We start from the raw sequence: 22,739 nt of genomic DNA, 5'->3' as shown, positions 1-22,739 counted from the left end.
CTCAGTTTGATTATTATTATTCTTGCCTTTTACTCCCCTTAGGTATGTGTATTTCTTTTTATTCTAGTGCTTTAAAGTGTGCTGTTAGGTTGCTAATATAATTTGCTCCAATTTTTTTTTAATGTAGACACTTAGTACTTTGTACTTTCCTCTTAACAGCACTTTCATTGTGTCCCATAAGTTTGGGCATCCTGTGTATTCATTTTCATTGATTTCTAGAAAGTCTTTAATTTCTTGACCCATTTTTTTATTCAGTAGAGAACTGTTCAGTTTCTTTGAGTTTGTAAACTTTCTGTTGTTGTTGATATCCAACTTTAATCTGTAGTGATCTGATAGGATGTAGGAAGTTATTTCAATTATCTTTTGTGTGTAGAGACTTGCTTTGGGTCTGAGTATGTGGTGAGGTTTGGAGAAATTTCCATGAAATGCTGAGAAGAAGGTATATTTCTTTTGTGTTTTGTTGAAATGTGGAGGCTGTCCTCAAATGGAGGATGGGATCTCTAAGTCAATTTGACACTTTGTTCTTTATACTTACTGAAGTCAGCATCTGCTCATTATTAGACATTCAAACTACTATATTCAAATTAAGTTCCTAATCTTTTATAGAAATGAGAATCCATCTACAAATGTTCTAAATATCTGTTAGGTCAGTTTGGTTTGTAACGTCTGTTAGCTTCAGCGTTTCTCTGTTAGTTTTTGTCTGGATGACCTGTCTGTTGGTGAGAGTTGGCTATTGAAGTCTCCCAATCTCTTTGTGTGAGAGTCAATATATTATTTAAGCTGTAGTAATGAGTTTAAGAAAAAAAGAGAATGACAGATATTTGGAACTTAGTGACAAACACTCTCCCTGTCCTCTTTGCATTTCAAAACAAACACAATATTTTTATTTTCCCTTCATAACAAACATAAAGATGGTATTCTGTTCTCAAAATTCCTTTTTTAATTTGAAGGTAGATTTATACAGCACTGGCTTACTATAAGATTCCTATGCTAGAACCTGATTAGCAAATCCTATTATGGAGCATACACTACAGGATATATATGATTAGAGCTCAGTATTTATTTTTCCTTTAATATTAAATAAAGTGTAATTAGTTTTCTTTTAATTTAAATTTTTGCTTGTTTGTTTTGTTTGAAACAATGTCTCATTGACCAGGCTAATCTGAAACTGTGATTCTCTGGCCTAGGAGAAAACCTTCATTGATTTTTAATTTTTAAATTTCAAATATCATATAATAACAAAATATTAAACTAATATTAGATGAATTGATTAACAGTAAGATATATTTTATGATATTCCACTATTTGGTACTTTATATCCCCACAGAAAGCTTTAATTTGTTCTTATATCTGTGAATATCTCAAGAACATTAAGCCTGGAAAAATTAAGAATTAATCAGAAATGATAGGTTAATAAAAACAGTTAAATTTCTTACATAAATTACAGATTGCTGATTAAAACTGAGATTAGGGGAGGTGGTCCTCCCCAGGGAAGAGCCACCAATTCATTTTCTAGTGCCAAACAGTAAACATGAAAACATATATACAATTAACTATATGAACTCAACGGATTATATAATAAAATGTGCATGTATATATAAATACATATATGCATGTGATAACAATGAATGAAAAGAGAGGCCATGAATTTGAAAGAGATCAAGGAAAGAATATGTGTGAGGTGTGAAGGGAGGAAAAAGAAAGGAGAAATGCTGTAAGTAAATTACAATGTCATAGAAAAATGTTGGGTTTATATAAAGCAAAAGACTCAATGTGAGTAGATAAAGAACACATTATGATTCAAACTAGTTATTAGTAAATGCAAAGATTTACCAAGCACCACAAAGTTGATTTTCCTTTAAATGCAGCCCGGATTGTAGATAGCACCTACTTTAACACCTATCTGGTGTTTTCAAGCAATGGTGTGAATTGGATGACAGCTACACCTACTCTGGTCAGCATCACCCTGCTGCATCCTTTCTGATTTGTTTTGAGTGCGAGAAAATCCCTGTCTGTCCTGCTCTTCAACCGCCCGTCACAGATTTCATTACTGTGTGCATGTCCATCTTTTTCCAGTAAAGTGACTTCAAGGAACTCAATTTCACAATGGAGTAGTATTTTCGGGGTTTTCTGTCCCTTTTCCATTTCTTCTAATTTCTTACCATTTTAATAAAGCTTGAAGCAAAGAAAGCTGCTTACAAGCAGCATGAGACTTTAAGCAGATTTGTTCAAATAGTTCCCTTTTAGTGACACTTCGAAAGTTAATACGCGGGCCTCTTCTCTCCTATTTTGGCTCTCTCTAAACCACATTCTTCGTAATATTTTCAGCAGAGGTGGGGAGACTGCTTGCTGGTTGCCTCACAGAGCAGAGACAGGGCTGTCCTATCTCCGCAGGGACCAGGCTGAAGCTGAATAAAGAAGATCAAGCTGCTGACCTGCTAACAGAGCTTTTGAACCCAGATTGCTGTTAGGAGCTCTATGCAGCTCTTATTTAATTCTCCTGCCTGGCAAGAACAAATTATGTTCTATTTAGGGGTGATTCTTTTGCCAATTGTAGGTGCTCTTTTTAAGTAGGGGAGAAAAAAGTGGAGAGGAAATTATGCAGTGACATTTCTCTTAAAGTTCTATTTAAAATACAAGTAAAAGAAATATATAAAAGAAATAAAAAGCATGGATAAAAGCGCACAAAAGAAAAGCCATCTTAAAACTAGGTCCTCCGATCTGCCGTTCTTATTTTCCTACTTCTTCATGCTTTATTAAACAACGGTTTTAATCTAGGGTTCCCTTTTCATAAATATTTTCTATAGAATTAATTCAAATTAATTGGAGCATATATATTCCTTCAGCAATAAGAAGCAGAATACAGCGTTAAACTGGGCGTCTAAATTACATGACAGTGTATGTTTTCCAGAGTAATGAAATTGACTTTACAAGGAAAATCTCTTCAAAAAATGTAAATGATTTTAAAGAAAGTCAGCTCTGATACCAATCACTGCTTCATTTCTCAATTTCATTAAATCTCACATATAGCATTGGAAGTACTGCCATTTTCTTAGAATAAACAATGCCTAAATAAACAGAGATCTGCGTACTTTCGCTCAGTGGGAAATATTAATATTAATTTATATCATTCAATTTTATATATTTTTATGAAATAGAAAATCACTTAACTACCACTACGCTGTATAACCAAATACACATGTAGTTTTTGAGATAGGTAGTGGTGTGGACAAGGACACATTTCTAATGTCCTTGACATTCACATGTGACATCATGTTGTCCTTTTAATCTCTTTCACTGCATACACTACAGGTTTCCACAACGGTCCCCAGCCATCTTCTTCTGAGCCCAGATAAGCTATCTCTTCAGTGGCTTTGAATAATACTAGTCTTTGCTCATTATCTCATTTAACAGCCTTACCTGACAGTTGGCTTCTTTGCCTCCTAAAGTCCATTAGATATCAACATTTATACTAACCCCATCATAAACCAGGTATTATATGAAATAAAGCTTGTTTTTTATATGTATGTTTCAATATTTTCAGGATAGTCATTCCTCCTTAATGTAAATGATGGTTCTTTTCTTGACAGTAACACTAATTAGAGACTTGATTATCTTGGTTGAGTGTTTGGACGTTGGAACATATATTACTGGGTTGAATCCCAAACATATCACTTCATATATGATAAAAGTTATTAATCTTCCTGGCATCATCATTTCAATCAGCAATAGTATGTTCCTTTGAATGTTTACATGAGAAATATAATACCTAGAACCATGTTTTCTCTTTACAGGGTAAAATTAGAATGAATCTAAGCTGAATTAGCTGATGATGATTTTGATATTATCTTCCAAATAGTTACAAAACCAAAGTTTCTGTTTGGAAAATAAAAATCTGCAGCTTAATTACAGGCAATTTGGTTTATGCTTGTTTTTAAAAGTCTGTAATAGAATATTGTAAATGTATAGTTAGTGGCTTGAAAAACCATTTGTCTTGTTTTTTTTTTTCTATAAACAGTAACTCAATTTCCAGGTCTTTCTAGTATTATAGCACTAAGAAACCCAGCTGAAATAGCTTGTTGATAAAATCAGACTTTTTAATATATTACTAATCCATTATCCTTGAATTTCATATGTATCTGAACTTTTTTATACAAACTTCAAAACGTGAATTAATAAAAACATTTCACACTGAGACATTTTAGGCTTGTTACTTATTATAATGGTTCCTGGTTCACTTTCTTTTAACCTCCATCAATTTTAAAATCACATTTTCATTCAACAGACTTGCAGTAGCCTTTTGGAAATGGTGTGTCTTCATTAACTATGGGTTGTTTGTACTTAAATGTGAGAACTTGGAGATATATAGTGAATGAGAACAAGAGAGAGAGGCAGAGATAGACAGATGCACACATATGACTTACACACACACACACACACACACACACACACACACACACACAAACACACACACACCACAGTTCCTTGACAGCTAAGTCTTGGTGGCTGATGGGAAAATGGGAGGGAAATACTATAAGAGGTCTGACAGCTGTACACAGAAGAGCTTGTTTAATATAGTGCTATGGAGCTATGTAATCTGTTCCAATTTGCTCCCCATTTTTCTTTGTTATCTGTCTCAGGGATGTCTCATCTCCACAACTGACTGCTACAGGCTAGCAATCAGTAACAGAAACTCTGTCTCAATCTCAGAGATAATAAAAAAAAAGGGAGGCTACAAGATTAATGACCCACATCATAATTATTAAGCCCCAAACCACAGGCCTTATAAGGTATTTCAGAATTGAAATCTTTCAGGGTTGAAGAAGTCATGTGAATGCTGTGGTGTGAAAATAATACCCTCTTAGTAAAAGAGATGCTGGTTTATTCCATCTGAGAATCCCACTGGGTTTTTTTCTTGTTGTTGTTGTTGTTGTTTTTAGCAGTGATACGAACAATAGTGAAGAAATGGTTTCTTCCCTTAAGGAACTTAAAATAATTTGGTACATCTCAGTGTCCCATGATAATACCCAGTTCTTAGTAATCCGCAGAATTAATATCTGCACTATTCTTAGAGCCAGATGAAAACAGAGGCTGCTGATGGATATCTCACAGATGTCTCATGGGTACCTCTCTATGTCAATGATAATAGAGAACCCAACTATATTGATCCTCAAGAACTGACTACTCTGTGGGATAATCATTGTAATTATAGAAATACTCATAAATGTCCTTCCTTACCTCAAACATTTTGTATCTAACTTATGTTTTTATCTCATGGGATCCAACTGTCCTCCCATGCATGCATTCACACAAACACACACACACACACACACACACACACACACACACACACACACACACACACACACACAATTACTAAGGTGTCACAACACGTATTCATGAAATTTTCAGAAACCTTTGGGAAAATAATTCTTGGAACAGAGAGCTGAAAGAAGTTAACGCAAATTGGTATTTTTTTCTGATTCTCTCAATCAACATGGGGGCGGTAGTGGGAAGCATGACTCTCTCATAGTAAAAGACAGGAAGTAAAGGAAAAGGAAGAGAGACAGCTATTGGTGGAAGTACGGTAACAGAAAGATTTTTTGAGAAAGATTTAACAAACGTGGACATAGGCAGTGCTTTTGATTCCATGTGGTGTGCTTGGCTTGAATATTGGCTTTAATACCAGGTTTGTCAAATGCAACACGACGCGTGTACACATTGCTTAGGGATCTCTAAATGTTAACCAGCAACCTAGCAAAGACAGAATGTGTTTTGGGATGAGACATCACCATCAGTGATATCCAATCCTTTGCACTCATGTAAACATTTGTTCCAACTGTGGGTTTCTGTCTCTCTCTTTGTAACTATTCCTTGAAATATCCTCTGGCTCCTCTCTATTCTTCAGTTTAAGTATTCTGAGGTACACAAGAGGATAGGGTTCCAGGATCTAAAAGATTTTCCTGGATATAGCTCATAAGGAACAGTCTTGCTGAGGCTGTGATATTCACATGGTTTTCAAAGTGTGTTAACAGTTTGTACTTGCTTCCTAGCTCTGCCAAAGCTCCCGTCACCCCCCCTCCTACCACATGACCTTTGTCACACAACTGATCACTTCCAGACAGCCATAAACGCTTTTGCCTCCTTGTAGATTATTTTCACTCTCTCTCCTTTACTTTTCTTTATGATGCTGTGATACTTTTATACATAGTGTTGTGTTGGCTGGAGAAGGGACCTAACATTGATGCTTATTACATGTCAGACATTTAAAATACGTTGTTCCCTTTCATCATGTCTCACATTTGTATGGAGCAGGTATCACTATCTGTATTGCCTGTTTTTTATTTGTTTGTTTGTTTGTTTTTTGGTTTTTGTTTTTTTTAGGAAAATAAGATGTTAGATCGTTTCTTAGTCAAGAGCCCAACAATTGTAAATAGTGAAGAGTTAGAGGCACATAAAACTGATTCCACTTTCACCCCACTTAATAAAAGCTTGTGTATTTTTTTTTCCTTTATATTTTACCAACACTTACTTCCTCAAGTGTTTCATGTATGAATAATAGATGACACTTAGGAGAATAGATGACAATACTGTACATTGGTTCCATATGCAGTAGTATTTTAACTCCCTAAATACTAAGTAATAGAATAACACATGGTAGAATCAAAGCAATGGCCAATTAGAAATTAAAAACTAAGCAACCTTCCACTCAAATTTTGACAACATGCTGTGTGTACAAAGATCTCATGTGTAATAAAATATACATCTCTGGCTTCATGTAAGGTTGTCTTCTGCTTTCTAACCTATAAAGTTAAAAATCAAGCAATGATATTTATATTGTAATTTGAGTAAACTCAAGGAGGTATTTGCTAAACAGTCTATAATGTAGAATGGAGAGGGGGCTTATTACACGGGAATATTTAAGAAGTGGTGGGGTTGGTGAGTGATATAATCAAGAATAGATTATGCAGCCTGATGCAAACATCTGTGTTTTTAAAATACTGTGAAGTACAAAGGATAAGAGCAATGCACAGTAGGAGAGGTTAATTAGTCGTCTATGAAATGACATAGCCAACTACAGAGTTAGAATAAAAATGCTGGCCCATCTTATTGCATACGGACTTTTAGTTTGATTGTATATTTATAGTTATGTACACGAAATGTTGGCTTACAACCACAGATGTTGGCATTTCTACCACTGTCATTTAATGTGATAATGTTCTTCTGGGTTTATCATTTTACCTACCAAATTCTTTCTAAATCTGAATGGTTAACCTCCATTAGAGATTTGTTACCCTCCTAGGCCTGTGCCACTTGCCAACATGGAAAGCATATTTCAAATGTTTAATCCACCTCAGTGATTAAAAGGTCAAATATGATAGATGTGTTCAGAGACCTTTGGCACATTGCTGGTGCCAGCTATCAGTCCAAGCCAGCTAGCACATCAATCGTTTCATAGAGTTCTCTGGTATATTTGTCACTCATCAGAAATTCATACATTTATTCCAGGTCCCATTTAGGACTTCCAAGGAGGAGACGTTGAAAGACTTGTTCAAGTTCTTTCCGTCATACTAAGCATAATTTTACAAGCTCCAAATCTTCTGAAAAATATGACTGAAAATTAGTAATATTTTCTTTTTTTTTTTTTTTTTGGTTTTTCGAGACAGGGTTTCTCTGTGTAGCTTTGCGCCTTTCCTGGGACTCACTCGGTAGCCCAGGCTGGCCTCGAACTCATAGAGATCCGCCTGGCTCTGCCTCCCGAGTGCTGGGATTAAAGGCATGCGCCACCACCGCCCGGCTTAGTAATATTTTCTTAATGTTGATTTTAATTAATAATATGTACTGATCTCTTACATCAAAGGAAAAATAATCTAATAAAAGCAAAATCATTAAGTGAATTATGTTAGATATAGTAAAAGACCTATTCATCCAAATGTAAAGACTTGAATAAAGACAGCAGGAGGTGTACATGGGAGGACCAAGCTATGAGGAAGAGAGTAGGAGATAGGGCCATGGAGACAGGCGAGTACTGAGTACTGCAGGATTTTGACTGCCACAGAGAAGACCATTGCTTTTATTTTGAGAGGTGGAAGGCAAACTGATGTCGCATGTCTGAGATTACTATGTCTATGCTGAATAGAGATCATAAATATGCCAGGGTGTAAGCTAGACCAGCAATTAAGTTATTATTTTAATCCAAGTATAAGACTTTTGAAAACGAGCATCGTGGTAGACTTATCTAATTTACTCTGTCCAGTCTTCCATATGTACCTTGAATTTCTATCATTATCATTTTTCTTTTGGACTTATTTCTATTTGCAGGGGCACTCAAGAGAAATGGTGTCTAGCAAAGAGCTTAGTACCTTCAAAGTGTGCACCACATTGACTTCATGAAAACTAACTCTTCCATTTGAAACCCTGCCTGCTGTCCATTCTAGAAAGAAACAATATGCTGTGGTAGCCATTGGTAAGCATTAGCAAATGGAGTCCACAAAGAAGGAATATATAGAAGAATTGCCAATTAAATTTAGTGGATTTCACACTTCTGTTCAAGATTCATCTTTGTCATATGAGTATACATGCTATTCTAAATCACTGACTGAATTTTATAAATGTGTCTAGGTTGTAAAAAGTCTAGCTTGTTAAGGTTGACATAATTTATCTCCACTTTAGTAAAGTTACTACTTAAAATTTAGTTGATTAACTCATGATTTAATTAATTATGACATGAAATAAACTCTGACTGTACATTTTTTAAAAATTCTCTTCTCATACATTACATTCTGACCACAGTTTTCTCTCCATCCACTTCCGTCAGTCTGTGCCCACCACCTCCCCATTTCCCCAGATTAAATACTCCCCCATTTCCCATCAGAAAAGAGAAGATATCCCAGGAACATCAACCCAACAGCATAACAAAGATAGCAGTAAGACCAGGCACATACAATCACATCAAGGATGGATGAGGCAACTGAGTAGGAGGAAAAGGGTCCCACTAGCCTGCAAAAGAGTCAGAGACAGCCCCTGCTACCCCTGTTAAGAATCCCACAAGAATACCAAGCTACTAAACCATAACATATAGGTAAGACCCCCTAAAGGCTCCCTGAGTCCTGGTCAATTGATTCCATGTGCTTATTTTTTTTAATAACATACTTTATGTTTATAACATTCTTTATTGATTCTTTGATTTGGGGGGAATTTTGCATCATATGCCCCAAACCCATTTACCCCCCAGTCCTTCCATATCCTCCGCTCACCCCTGCAGCACCCCTCCCAAATCCCTTAAAATCAAGAACAAATAAAGAACCCCTTGCTTCTCCATCTTTTCAACACCTCTTCATTCATCCTAGTGGCAGTGGGTGCTGCGGTGTGTCAGGCAATCAGCCACACACACAGTGCTCATTGCAATGAGTCATTGGTCTGGTTCAAGGCTTCTGGCACACCATCATCACTGGACAGACCCTCACTGTCATCACTGAACTTTCACCATCATCACTGGATTCTCACTGCAACTCCTCTCCTCTCAGAAATCTTGCTGTTGCCCTGAGTCATGGAGATCTGGGCCATTCCCTGGTAGTGTCCCTGATGCCTCCCTCAGGATCCTCAGATCCTTCCTCCCTTTCCTCCCCAGGACTCCCAGAGCTTTGATTAGTGTTTGCCTGGGAGACTCTGCATCTGCTCCGATGAGTTGCAAGATGACTTCTCTCTGGTTTCTTTGATAACAATTCTGCTAGTTAGGCTATGGTTCCAGAACACTCTGTAGACATGACAAACTGTGGGTTGAAGATTTTTGTGGCTGGGTTGGTGTCCCAGTACCTTCACTTGAGGTCTGGCTTGTTTACAGAAGATGTCCATGCATTTCTTTGAATCTTACTTTTTTCCTCCCTTCTACCAAGTAGAAATAGCTGTCTATCTCATTTGACTACATGAATGTATGAAAGTTAAAATTGCTATTTAATAATTAACTTTCAAATTAAGAGGCAAGATAGGAACTGAAAGGGGAAATTCAATTTCAAAATTGAATGGCTGATCAAAGAGCGGAGAATAAATGCCTAAGTGTCTGTGGAGTGCCCAGCCATATATATAAGATCTGCATAATATCCCCTTCCTGCCAAGGCTCAGGAAGTAAGTATCATGACAGAGATATCAGAAAAAAGGTCAAGAGCCACTGGTCAGGGTGGATCAGGAGAGCCACAGCTCAGGGTAGACCAGGGTGCATCTTATCTTCTGAATATGGCAGAACCCTGCACTTATGAACTCAAAGTAGTTGTAATTATTTTCGGAAGACCTGTGTAAAATCAATTCAGTCATCATTCGAGCACGGAGGGCAAGTGACTCACAAGCCCCCACCCCTAGCTGAGGAGCTGTTGACCATTGACAGCTTCTAGCAGAGAGAGAGAGAGCGAGTTTTCTTTAAGGTTGCGACCCCTGATAGGACAACCATGTCCAGTGTGGAGCCCTATACCTGTGAGTGCATGGGAAGCAAAATTGGACTCAGTAAATTATATAAAAACGAAAAATTTGAGGTGTTAGAATGGGATGGGTGCAGAATCGGGAGACTTTAGGAGGAAAAGTAGGGGGTGAATATAATCAAAATATATATAATGCATGCATGGAATTCTTAAATAATAAAATACAATAAAATGAATAAAAAACTGAAAGAAAAAATGCAGTCAATTTTCATAGCAAAAATGTTGGCATTAATAAACAGTATATGACTAAGAGCTCTGAGATGAGAAAACGGGAAGTATATACATCTCATAAAATGGAGCAACTCCAAAGAACAGCAAGGTAATTAATTCCTACAAGTGTTTCATTCACTGAAATCACACTGTGATTTTACTATACAGTAGGAGCTCCTGCATTTAAATTTGAGAAGATATATAATTTTTACTGCTATAGGGAAAAGAAAGAAATGTTAGAAATATCCTATAAATCAGAAAGTCAACATAGGAACATGAGACAGAATGCTACATTCTTTTTTACAATGTGTAAAGCTGAAGAAAGAGAAATCCAGCTTCTGGCCACATTTAAAACAAGAGTGTTACTCAAAAAGGTGGCCAAGATGCTAACAGAGTGTGGAAATACATGCCCTGTCACAAGCTTATATATTACCCTCTCTCCCTTTGAAACCAGTAGTACATGACTTTCTAATACTGTTTTGTGGAAACATGGCTTTCAGTGCTTCACCTCACAATGAAATAAACACCTTACACAAAACTGCTCAGAAAAGCCTTAACTTTATGAAACCATAACCAAAATAATTATTACTCTGGTGAGCATACTTTATCATTTCAATGTCTTCCAAACTTGAAATAATCTGTAAAATCTAGGCTAAGACAAGTCCAGGTGATTTGAAGGCAGCTATGGAAGTGATGAAAACTCACCCCATAGCTCTATTCTTCATGCAAATTAACCTCAGTATACCCTACACTGTGGCTCCAGAAAGCTTGGTTCATGGGGGACTCTGAGTAATAATGGCTTAGGTCAATTCTTGAGTATGAAAATCTCCTTCCTTTCCCTTCTGCAATGGACAAACTAGGCATACAAGTCTAACTGAAACACCCATTCTCTGTAAGTGTTCTCACATCCTCTCTATTATATATATATATATTCTATTGATAACAAATACTGATGTTATGTGCTGATTTCTCTGTCAGTTTCTTGGATATTGAAATCTCTTAGAAGGCAGAGCATAGACTTACTCATCCTGGCCCACACCAATATCATAGAATTTCAATGAATGGTCTCCTTCCATACTTTGAATTATATCCCTTTCTTTCATATCCCTCCTCAGTAAAAGTCTTTTTAAGAGGTCAAGACTTCCAGTTTTCTAAAGGACTAAGAGGAAAATCTAAAGATGTTCCTGTATTGCCTTTAGCTAGAGGCAGTTTGAGGACATAATCCTTTATGGCTGCCAGTGGCTTCATATTTTGTGACTCTTCAGCTGTCTAGCCATATTACTTGCAGAGAACATTATGGGGTAGAGATTGAATCCCATCTCTCCTGCCAGGCATTTGCACAACAGGCAAAACTCATAGCATGAATTTATGACTCTTAAAATATAAAAGCTGTTCAAGGGCTCTAGTTCCCTAAAAGAACATATGAAACTGCATTTTTAGTAACATCTTCTGGACCAGTTGAAAAGACGAAGATCCTTAGTCATATTTGCTAACTTTCATGATAAATCATGTATTGTCAGAGCTGAAGAATTTTGTGTGAATTAAAATAATGCTGGTGTGGGATAATCAGCACTTACTACAAGACATTATTCTAGAGTGAATAAAAAATATAGAAGCATTTGTTTTGAACTCTTTTTATGTCATGTCTTTGATTGACTGCTTTCACTAAACCATTAGAAAAACATCAGATTCCTCTCTCTGTCTCTCTCTCTCTCTGTCTCTCTCTCTCTGTCTCTCTCTCTGTCTCTGTCTCTCTCTGTTTCTCTCTGTCTCTCTCTCTCTCTCGTGTGTGTGTGTGTGTGTGTGTGTGTGTGTGAGAGAGAGAGAGAGAGAGAGAGAGAGAGAGAGAGAGAGAGAGAGAGAGAGAGAGAGAAAGAGAGAGAGAATGGTATATTTTTGTACAACTTTAAAAGAATCATTACATTCTGCTATACTCATAGATCAATGTCTTGCTCAGCCATCAGCAGAGAATCTTCCTCCTGCAGCAGATGGGAACAAATACAGAGACCCACAGCCAGAAAAATGCAGAGAGTAAAAGACCTTGAAACAGCCTCAAAAGGGATGTCTCAAGCAAATCCCTTCCTTCAGAGCTCAGGAAACCCCAAAGAAGAGGGGGTAGAGTGTAAGAGCTGTAGGGGTGTGGAAGACACCAATCAAGCAAGGCCCTCTAAATCAACAGAATCAACACAGACATGAATTCACAGAGACTGAGGCAGCATGCACAGAGCATGCACCTAATGGTGTCCTAGATCTGAAAGGAGAAGTGGACACATGCCCCCATCAGTAAACCAGAGCAATCTCCATCGTAACCTCCTGCAAATGAAAATTTAGTTTCCTCCAAGGAAGTCTCACTGGGAAAACAAACTACTCTTAAGGGTAGGCTGCATGCCCAGCAGTAGATGGCCAACAGAAACCGAGCTCAGTGGCATCTTTGGAGGTTTCTTGTCTCATAGTGTCATGTTAGGGCTTTTCCTTTTCTTAAATCTTACTTTAACATTAACTTTAACATATATATATTCTCTCTTTTTACCCTACAGATCCTTCCTGTATATATTATGGTTTATAGTTTAGTGTTTTAATAGGATTCCTGAGTGTGTGAACAAGTGGGTCTCTGTTTCATGTTCCTCCTCTTGGACCTTCTCCTTTTCTCTGGTTTGTCCTGTTCTGATGTGTTAGTCTTCGTTTTCTATATAATTTTATTATATATTGTATAATATTACATATATATTTATATATTGTATAATATTACATATATGTTTATATGATAGTTTTATCATTGTAGATTATTACATATATAGTTACATATAATTTATGTAACTATATATGTAATTTTAATATCTCTTAAGAGCCTTTTTGTTTTCTGATAAGTGATAGAAAGCAGGTGGATCAGGATGGTCAAGGAAATGGGAAGGACCTGGGGGGAGCAGAGAGAGGGCAAATAATAATCAAGATTCATTATATGAGAAAAAATCCTATTTGCAATAAAAGCAAAATATAAAATCCTTTGTTTCATCACAAAAAAAGTTATTAAAATAAGCAGTTGAAAATAATCACATACCTATTTGAGGTGGATATGGATCAATTTGGACCAGAGTGACAAAATCATGAAGTATTGTCCCTGCTTATGAGTTCTAGAAGCTGGCCTAGTTTTTTTCTTTTTAAAGTTCTCATTTAAATCCATATTTCTAGGAGGAGCTTATAAAAACAGATCACAATAAAGTATTAGCAGTTTATATGGGTTTTTTTGCATCCAAGATCAAGACTATTGAAAATACTTGTATCTCAGAAGAGAAAGAAGGAAGTGAGTTTCTAGTAAGATGTTGGACTTTTGTTTCTTTGGGAGACCAACAGGGACCTTTCACAAAGTCTTCTTCTCTTCTTACCAAAAGGCTCCTGGGTACTGTGTCTCCTTACAGAGTACATAAGGACAAATCACCATGTATGTCAGGAACATAGCATTTTACCATTTGTCCAGACTCTTCACAAAACAGTAGTAGAACAAAATGTGTGCAAATAATGAGCCAATACTGATTTGAATTAAGGTCCTCTCCTCCATGAGATGGAACCCAAACATGACACTGATTGGGTGACTAGAGACTAGGCAGCTCAGGGATCTAGGGTAAAATTAAATACTACTGTTCACTAAAAGAACATAGTAAAAAATGATACCTAAAAACATTTTGCTCATCTATAGATCAGTGCCTTGTTCAGCCATCATCAGAGAAGCTTCCTCCTGCAGCCGATGAGAACAAATACAAAGACTCACAGACAGATATTATGTAGAGAGTTAGAGACCTTGGGACACTTAGCCCTAAACTGCTTGTCTCCATCAAACCCCTCCATCAGAACCCAGGAAACCCTGAGAAAGAGATGGCAGTAAGAGCCAAAAAGCATGGAGGACATCAAGGGAACAAGACCCCTAAATCAACATGGTCAAAGCTCACACAAACTCATAGACCAAGGAAACATGCACAGGGCCTGAACGGGCTACATGAGATCTGGTCCTAGAGCTGAAAGGAAAAGTGGACACCTGTCCCCATCCCTAATTGTAGAAGCAATTGACAATGGATAACCACTTGCAAATGAAAATTTAGTCTTTTGGAAGGGAGTCCGAATGGGTGAATATACTACTCTTCTGGTTAGGCTGCATGCTCAGCAGTAGATGGCCAACAGAAAATGAACTCAACAGCATCTTTGCAGGGTTCTTATCTCATACTCTGTGTCAAGGTTTTGTGTGAAGGTTGTTTGTTTTTGCTGTTGTTTTTTAATTTTATGTTGTTTTTTTATTTGTACTTTTTTATTTTATCTTATTGATGTATTTTCTCTCTCTTTTTGCCCTACAGTTCCTTTGTGGTGTGTGTGTGTGTGTGTGTGTGTGTGTGTAAACTGATATATATGTATGTGTGTATATATAACATATAATATATAATGTGCTACGATTTAGTGTTTTTAAGGGCTTCCAGAGTGTGAATAATTAATTGGGTGTATGCATCTGTGTCTGTTTCTTATGCCTTCTCTTGGACTCTTTTTTTTTTTTTTTTTTTTTTTTTTGGTTTTTCGAGACAGGGTTTCTCTGTGTAGCTTTGTGCCTTTCCTGGAACTCACTTGGTAGCCCAGGCTGGCCTCGAACTCACAGAGATCCGCCTGGCTCTGCCTCCCGAGTGCTGGGATTAAAGGCGTGCGCCACCACCGCCCGGCCTCTTGGACTCTTTATCTTTTTGTTTTGTCCCATTCTGATCTATTACTTTTTATTTGTATTATATTTTATTATTATAGTCTTATATTTTATTATTATCCCTCAGAATTCTGTTTGTTGAATAATAAAAGACAGAATGTAGATAGATCTGGATGGAAGGGGAGGGTGGGGAGGAACTGTGAAGAGTAGAAGGAGGGGAAACCATTATCAGGATGTATTATGTGATAAAAAAAATCTACTTTCAGTAAAAGGAAAAAAATAGAAATAAAAATAAAAGAACATGATTGGAAAAAAGTCTGTGTTGAAATGACCCTGCCTCTATTTGTGATACAATTATTAGGAAGTATCATAAAAGCATATTTGATGAAAAATTTAAATGTATTGGGTTTTTCTGGGACCCCCATAGAGGGTAAACACCAAAACCAAAGTATCAAAGCTTTTCATATCAGCATAAGCCTAAGTTCATTTTAAAGTCCATGAAGGTGATAGTCCTGTATTTTTCTACTCAATGTTTTTTCTTTGATAGTCTACCTAGCACCTGTTACACAGAACAATGAGGTTCAGATGCAATGGTAGGAAAAGATGGATGGGAGGAAAGATGACAAGGAGCTTTGTTGGTTATTTCTTTTTCACCGTGCTTGACTTGTGATTATTATGGAAACCCTTTGCCTCATATCTCTTTGGCAGTTTTATGCAATAGAAATGGTGGAAAATAAAGGATGTTAGCTTGTTGTGTTTTGGGAGAGGGTGTTCGTTTTGTGCTATTTTTATTGTTGGGTTTCCACGTAGCTCACACAGACTTGTCTCTTGAACCAACTGCTTACACCTCTACTGGAATTACAGATGTGTACCTCCATATCTGGCTTTCAAACATATTTAGAAACATTTAGCCATACTCCACAAAACATACAGTCCATTTACTTGTAAGAATTAAATCAGATAGCGGATAAGGACATAGCAAATGTTTACTTCCAAAAAAAAAAAAAAAAGTCTGGGTAACAACTTTGGTAACATATGGCACTGACTATATTGCCACAACTCCATAGAAATAATGTTTGTATTAGGTACCCTTTAAAGATCATGGTGTAGCCCCCTGGCAGTGGGATCAGAATCTATCCCAAGTACATGATCTGGCTTTCTGGAGCCCATTACCTATGGTTGGAAGCCTTGCTCATCCTTGAGGCAGTGGGGAGGAGCTTGGTCCTGCCTCAACTGAATGTACCAGGCTTCACTGACTCCTCATGGGAGGCCTTTTAGAGGAGGGGATGGAAGGTAGGTCAGAGGAGGGAGTCTGGGAGGAAGTGGAAGGGGAGATGAGAGGGGCATCTGTGGTTGATATGTAAAATGAATAAAATATTCTTTAATAAAAAATGAATTAAAATAAAATTTAAAAAAAATCACAGTGTGGCATGTTCTCTGAACAGATAGATTGAAAGCTCCTCAAAGATAGGAAATCATGGTAGGCAGGGCTGATCTTCCATCTGCAAAAGAACACCCTATTTAAGTAAGGTTCTCTAATGCACCAGTATGATACAAAGCTGAAATGTGTAGCCCAGGTAGTCTTAAATGTATGGGAACCAGTTGCTCAAATTTTCCAAAGAGCACCAAGGATGCCAAAGATGGGCAGTCCTAGAGAAGCTGCTGGTGGAGACATCCTTTCAGTAGTCAAAGAGGATTTTGATAAACACAGATGGAAATGAAGATGACCGAATGGCATTTCACAATGACAAGGATGTAGCCAAAATTAAACTATTTAAGTCTGTTTCTGTGTATACTATATAACATGTTTCCAAGTAGATGATCATTGTCCTGATTGCATGACAAGAACCATAAACATTATTTTTAGTGACATGTCACTTTTAAGATTTGAAAGTATCTTCAATATATGAATAAACAATATCCATGCTATATGTATGATATACTGAATCTGGGAATAAATCTCAGATTATTAACTTAAACTTTAAATAAAAATATTCAACTCAACCAAAAGGGAATAGAATATTTAAAATGTCTGTTATTAATACTAGTTATGTTCGGCATTCTTTTTTTTCTATTTTTCTTTTATTTTTATATTTTAAATAGGTAACATTGTAGCTGCGAAGAGTAAAGTTAAATATTTTATTATCTCAAACACAATTAAAGAAGTCATAGATTAAATGGCAGATCATTCTCTAGACCAGATATCTTCAATTAACAGACCACTTAATTGATCGATCTAAAAGTTTTTCGTCAGTCCACAAAAGCTCTTTATCTGCTTTCTCATAAAAAGTTTGTCCTCAAAAAAGTTTTCACTGCTTCCCATTCTGACTCACAGTCCTTTCTAATTTCCGCTGGTCTAAATGAGATTTATTTAGATTTATTAATTTGGTACAAAGGAACTCCAGTAAGTTTTTAATAATAATTATCATTATCACTGATTAAAATGATATTGTTAGGTCCAGATGGAGTTCTTTTCCTGTCAGCTAGAATGAGCTTGCATTGTGTGGTTATAATATGTTTAGATCCAAACAGGCAGATGGCAGCCTGATAGGTTATTGCATGCTCCTGATATTAGAAGCAATGTCTCACCAATGCTTGCTTTAAATAAACTGTGCTCCAAAAGGATCCCCATATTTTTCAAAAGAAAAATAGACTTGAGACCCTACACATTACAGAGCTTGGACATGGTTGCCTTCATTTCCAAGGATAGACTCTCAGGTGGTCTAAGGTTCAGCCACAGCAATTGTCAGTCCAGTCTAGTTTATCAATGAGAGTGTCAATCGTTGTAGGTTCTCTCAAGCACTTTCATCAGAGAGAGAAAACCATTAAGTAGCAAGAGTCCTCAGTTAAGGATTTAAAAACTGACTGAAGGGAATAATGATTGAATATTTTTACAAAAGAGTTATCTTGGTTAAGAATGTTGAATTTGTAATTAATAGTAGAAAATGAACAAAGTTTTTTTTTTGTTTGTTTGTTTTGTTTTGTTTTTCGAGACAGGGTTTCTCTGTGTAGTTTTGTGCCTATCCTGGATATCGCTCTTCTAGACCAGGCTGGCCTGGAACTCACAGAAATCCTCCTGGCTCTGCCTCCCGAGTGCTGGGATCAAAGGTGTGCACCACAGCTGCAGAGTTCCTAATAAGAAACTTTCTGTAGAAAGACTTTAGTCTTTAATAGCTTTTCATGTGCACTCAACTCTAAAGACAAGCCAGCAGACCACTGTTTTGAGTGAAATTCAGAAACAAGGTTCAAGGGCAGTCCACTCACATAGTTTCCTCCAGGTAATATGTTTGGTACCAGGTCTTCCTCGGAGTTTCTCTGTATAACCCATACAGAAGGAACCCGTAGATATGAAACTTTCAACTTAGGACTTAAAGGATGCCACTTTAAAATTCAGGTAACAAAATTTTAGATCTACACATTAAACAACCAGCATTAAGTTTCCTTAAATGTTCCTTTTTATTTGGGGGGGGGGCGGTGCTTAATTTTACCTCTTAGTCTGAGGGATTATAATGTGATTGAATAATATATTGTTGTTGTCATATACTGCAGCTTCTTCCTTTGACCTATTACCCCTTAATTCTTAGTATTGGTTACTATCATTGAGTTGTGAGCTTTGGAAATTCTAATAAGTAGCATCGATCAAGGAAATATCAATGTCCAATAGTCAAAATGAAAGAATATAACTACTTACTTCTGTGTGAAGAAATATTAACAAATAGACTTATTTCCTTTTCGTATAAAATATGGGACAATTTCACATATAAGAACATTGTGCTTCAGTTATTCATACAAAGAGCATTTGCATTTTAGTAAATAAGTGAACGTTTTTTAAGGTTAATGATCATTTAGTATTTTAACAAGTTCACTTAAAAAATTCCATATGCACACACAAGGAGAAAATAGGCTCTGTAGACACAAAAGAATAACAGAACCACAGAAGCAATCACAAAGAAGATTGCCTGTGTTCTCTGCCTTTCATCTACAAAAACTAGAAGGCAAAATGAAAGGTCATATAGGAACAACAACACATGTGGAAAAATAAGTCTGGATCATCCTGTCTCAACCACAGGAACGTCCTAGCTCAGTTGTTAAAGGCTAGGCTCACAACCAAAATATAAGTGAACTTTTGAGGGCTGTATCTCAATTCTAGCATGACTTCAAATCCCCAGACTGAAAGAAGAAAATTTCATTAAGAAGGTACAAGAATAAAAAGCAATAGTGAACACGACCTTTTCCCTTCTTTTTCCTTTCCTGCAGGTGGAAGATGCCATAAGTCTTGTACTGGCCGATGCTGGGGACCCACAGAAAATCACTGCCAGACCTGTAAGTATTCCGTGGTGAAAAGTAGGAGGTTTGAAATGGTTGACGGTTTAGGGATGGAGTATCCTCACAATTCTGATCACCTGCAATGGAAAATGAGCTTTTTCCATCCAAATAAGCTACCCAAATCATTGCTTTCAAATGAAACAATACATAATTGCTTCTCAAATTTCTTTGCAGTTTCTTGGCCAATGACCTATATAGCACATTTGTCACGACTATATCTCTGACTTTGAAGATATATATCATTAAAATTAGATCAAAATACATAAAAAATTATATTAATTCAATTTCAAGTAAACTGGTATTTCATCAAGTTTCCCAAGTACTAATATTGCTATTCATGGATTATAAAAAGAGAAATATGAGAAGTACCATGTGCCTGTTTTTTCTAGGCACTGAGTACAACACATAAATGTAAACTTTATGGATAATGGGTTTATAATCATGACTGTTAACAAAAATCTTACTCTTGGATTATGCTTCAATTTAAGATTTATTTTAATTATGTGGGGGGTATGTACACATTAATGCAGACAGTAGTTTCTTGACACATTAACTAATATAAGCATTAAATTGTCATCACTGATAAGATATTGGAAACAAAGCATGCCAGTTATAAAGGTCAGAGCTGGGGAATAGGCTCTGTCCTTGGAGTGTTTGCTGTGAATTCATGAGGCCATGGTTTGATACTCAGTCCTAAATGAGTATAATATATTCAGAATCTTTAAATTTGTACAATACTTAAAATGTCCCTGGTATTTCACCAATCTTATGGATAAATAATTTCTTTTAAGTTTGAAAACAAAGCTACCTATGTGAGTAGTAAACTTTTCCCCATGCATTAAGACCAAAGCTATGAACAACACAGGGTGATAAGAACACAAAATGAAACTTTTACTAGCATAAAATCAATAGATGACATAAAACACTGGAGGTTTAAAACATGCAAATATTGCTCCATTAGACAATTTGTTATAATGTTAGATTAAAATTTAGATATTTCCCATTTACCTCCATTCATGACATTATTTTAATAAAGAGATAACAAAAGCAATTATTATAGTGTAGAGTGGAAAGAGTACAGAAAGAATAACCCTCAGAGGTAATTTCTTAAATTACTTTTTAAAGTTACATATAACTTCATATTCAAAATTGAAGAAATATGAAAAGAATCACAAAATTGTCTTCTCACTCATGCCTACTTTGTTCAGCCATCCACTGGCGGCTGTAGCTAGAGTTTTCCTGCCTGGCCCACAGTCAGGGCAAATCTCTCTCACCTGCTAGTCCCACAGCTGCTCAGACCCGACCAAGTAAACACAGAGACTTATATTGATTTCAAACTGTATGGCCGTGGCAGGCTTCTTGCTAACTGTTCTTACAACTTAAATTAATCCATTTCCATTAATCTATACCTTGCCACATGGCTTGTGGCTTACTGGTACTTTACATCTTCCTTGTCCTGATGGCGGCTGGCAGTGTCTCTCTCACCCAGCTTCCTGTTCTCTCAATTCTCCTCTCTGTTAGTCCCACCTATACTTCCTGCCTGGCCACTGACCAATCAGTGATTTATTCATTGACCAATCAGCAACACATTTGACATACAGACCATCCCACAGCAGGCGGCATACATTGTGCTCTTCTGAAAATAATTTCTGTAGACAAAAGATGCATGTTTATATGTTTGGCACATTCTTCACTCAAAGACACTTATGCTATGTGTTAGTTTTGATGGCTTAATTAGCTTTCTGTTACTGTAAGACATACCTGAAAGATGGTAAATGTTAAAGGATAAACGTTTTATTTTGGCACACAGCTTTGAATATTTCAATCATTGAGTGATTGATCCTATTGATTGAGGGCATGTTGCCAGGCAGCCTATCATGGCATGGAGGATATGGCAGACAAAATCTGGTGGTACATAGAGGAGAAGCTATACAGAGAAAGAAATCATGGAGCAATAATCCCATTGAGTAGGATCCCTTCTAATAATGTAAAATGTCTCAACAATCATCACTTCTTATAGTGTCCACTATTTTCAGATGGCACTATGGGCTGGGAACAGTGTCATTAATAAACTAGGTTTTGATACATATCAAATAAAAACTATAGCATACTACTTGAGTTCTTTTATTTGTAAAATCTGTTTAATCTGCACAATTATTCAGAGGTGGATTTTTCCAACACACAGGTACTCTGTTAACTCCTTCATATTCTGATTCTCTATGAACTTACAACATTCTAATGCATGATTTTCTTTTTTTAAATCTACAGCTTTAAAAAAATAAATTTATTTATTTATTTTACATCCCTACCACGGTTTCCTCTCTCTCCTTTTGTCTCAGACCCTCTCCCCTGTCCCACCTCTGTTCTCCCCCCATCCACTCCTCTTCTTTTTCTGTTTAAGAAAGGGCAGGTCTCCCATGAGTATCAACAAAATGTGGCATATCAAGTTGCAGTAATACTAGGCACCTCCCCATGTATTAAGGCTGGGCAAGGAGTGACAGTGTGAAGAGTAGGGTCCTGAAACCCTGTAAAAGAGTCGGAGACAGACCCTACTCCAACTGTTAGGAATCTCAAAAGAGGACCAAACTACATAACTACAGCATCTATGCATAGAGCCTAGGTCAGTTCCCTGCAGGCTCCCTGGTTGTCAGTTCAGTACCTGCTAGCCCCTATGAGCCCAAGTTAGTTGATTCTGTAAGTTTTCTTGTGGTGACCTTGATCCCTCTGGTGCCTACAATCCTTTCTCCTCCTCTTCTGCAGGATTCCCCAAACTCTGCCTAATGTTTGGCTGTGGGTCTTCATTTGTTTCCATCAGATGCTGGATAAAGCCTCTCTGATGACAATTGGGCTAGACACCAATCTGGTCCCAGGAGATAGCCAGTTCAGGCTACATATTTAGTATTGCTAGGACTCTATGCTGGGGTCTTCTTTGTAGATTCATGAGATATTCTTTTGCACTAGGTTTTTACCAGACCCTGAAATGCTCCCCTTTCCAGTCATCTCTTTCAGTACTCCCTTAACACTCTTACGTCCCAACCCAGTCCCTCAAGGTCCCA

At 36.8% G+C, this 22,739-nt stretch overlaps 1 protein-coding gene across 4 annotated transcripts in view; it reads left to right on the top strand.

The window, feature by feature from the left end:
• Positions 1–22,739, top strand: part of Erbb4 (erb-b2 receptor tyrosine kinase 4) — a 1,089,367-nt gene that overhangs the window by 722,724 nt on the left and 343,904 nt on the right. For all 4 annotated transcript variants that reach the window (XM_052749761.1, XM_052749762.1, XM_052749763.1 and 1 more), the window contains exon 5: positions 19,615–19,680. In XM_052749761.1, coding sequence (XP_052605721.1) covers positions 19,615–19,680 — 66 coding nt within the window. The remainder of the gene's footprint in view (positions 1–19,614; positions 19,681–22,739) is intronic.

Source organism: Peromyscus californicus, unplaced genomic scaffold (assembly GCF_007827085.1).
Source record: "Peromyscus californicus insignis strain IS unplaced genomic scaffold, ASM782708v3 Scaffold_21__1_contigs__length_65335640, whole genome shotgun sequence".
NCBI classification, from domain to species: domain Eukaryota; kingdom Metazoa; phylum Chordata; class Mammalia; order Rodentia; family Cricetidae; genus Peromyscus; species Peromyscus californicus.
Note: the sequence above shows the minus strand (reverse complement) of the source record. Positions and strands in the feature narration are given on the sequence as shown.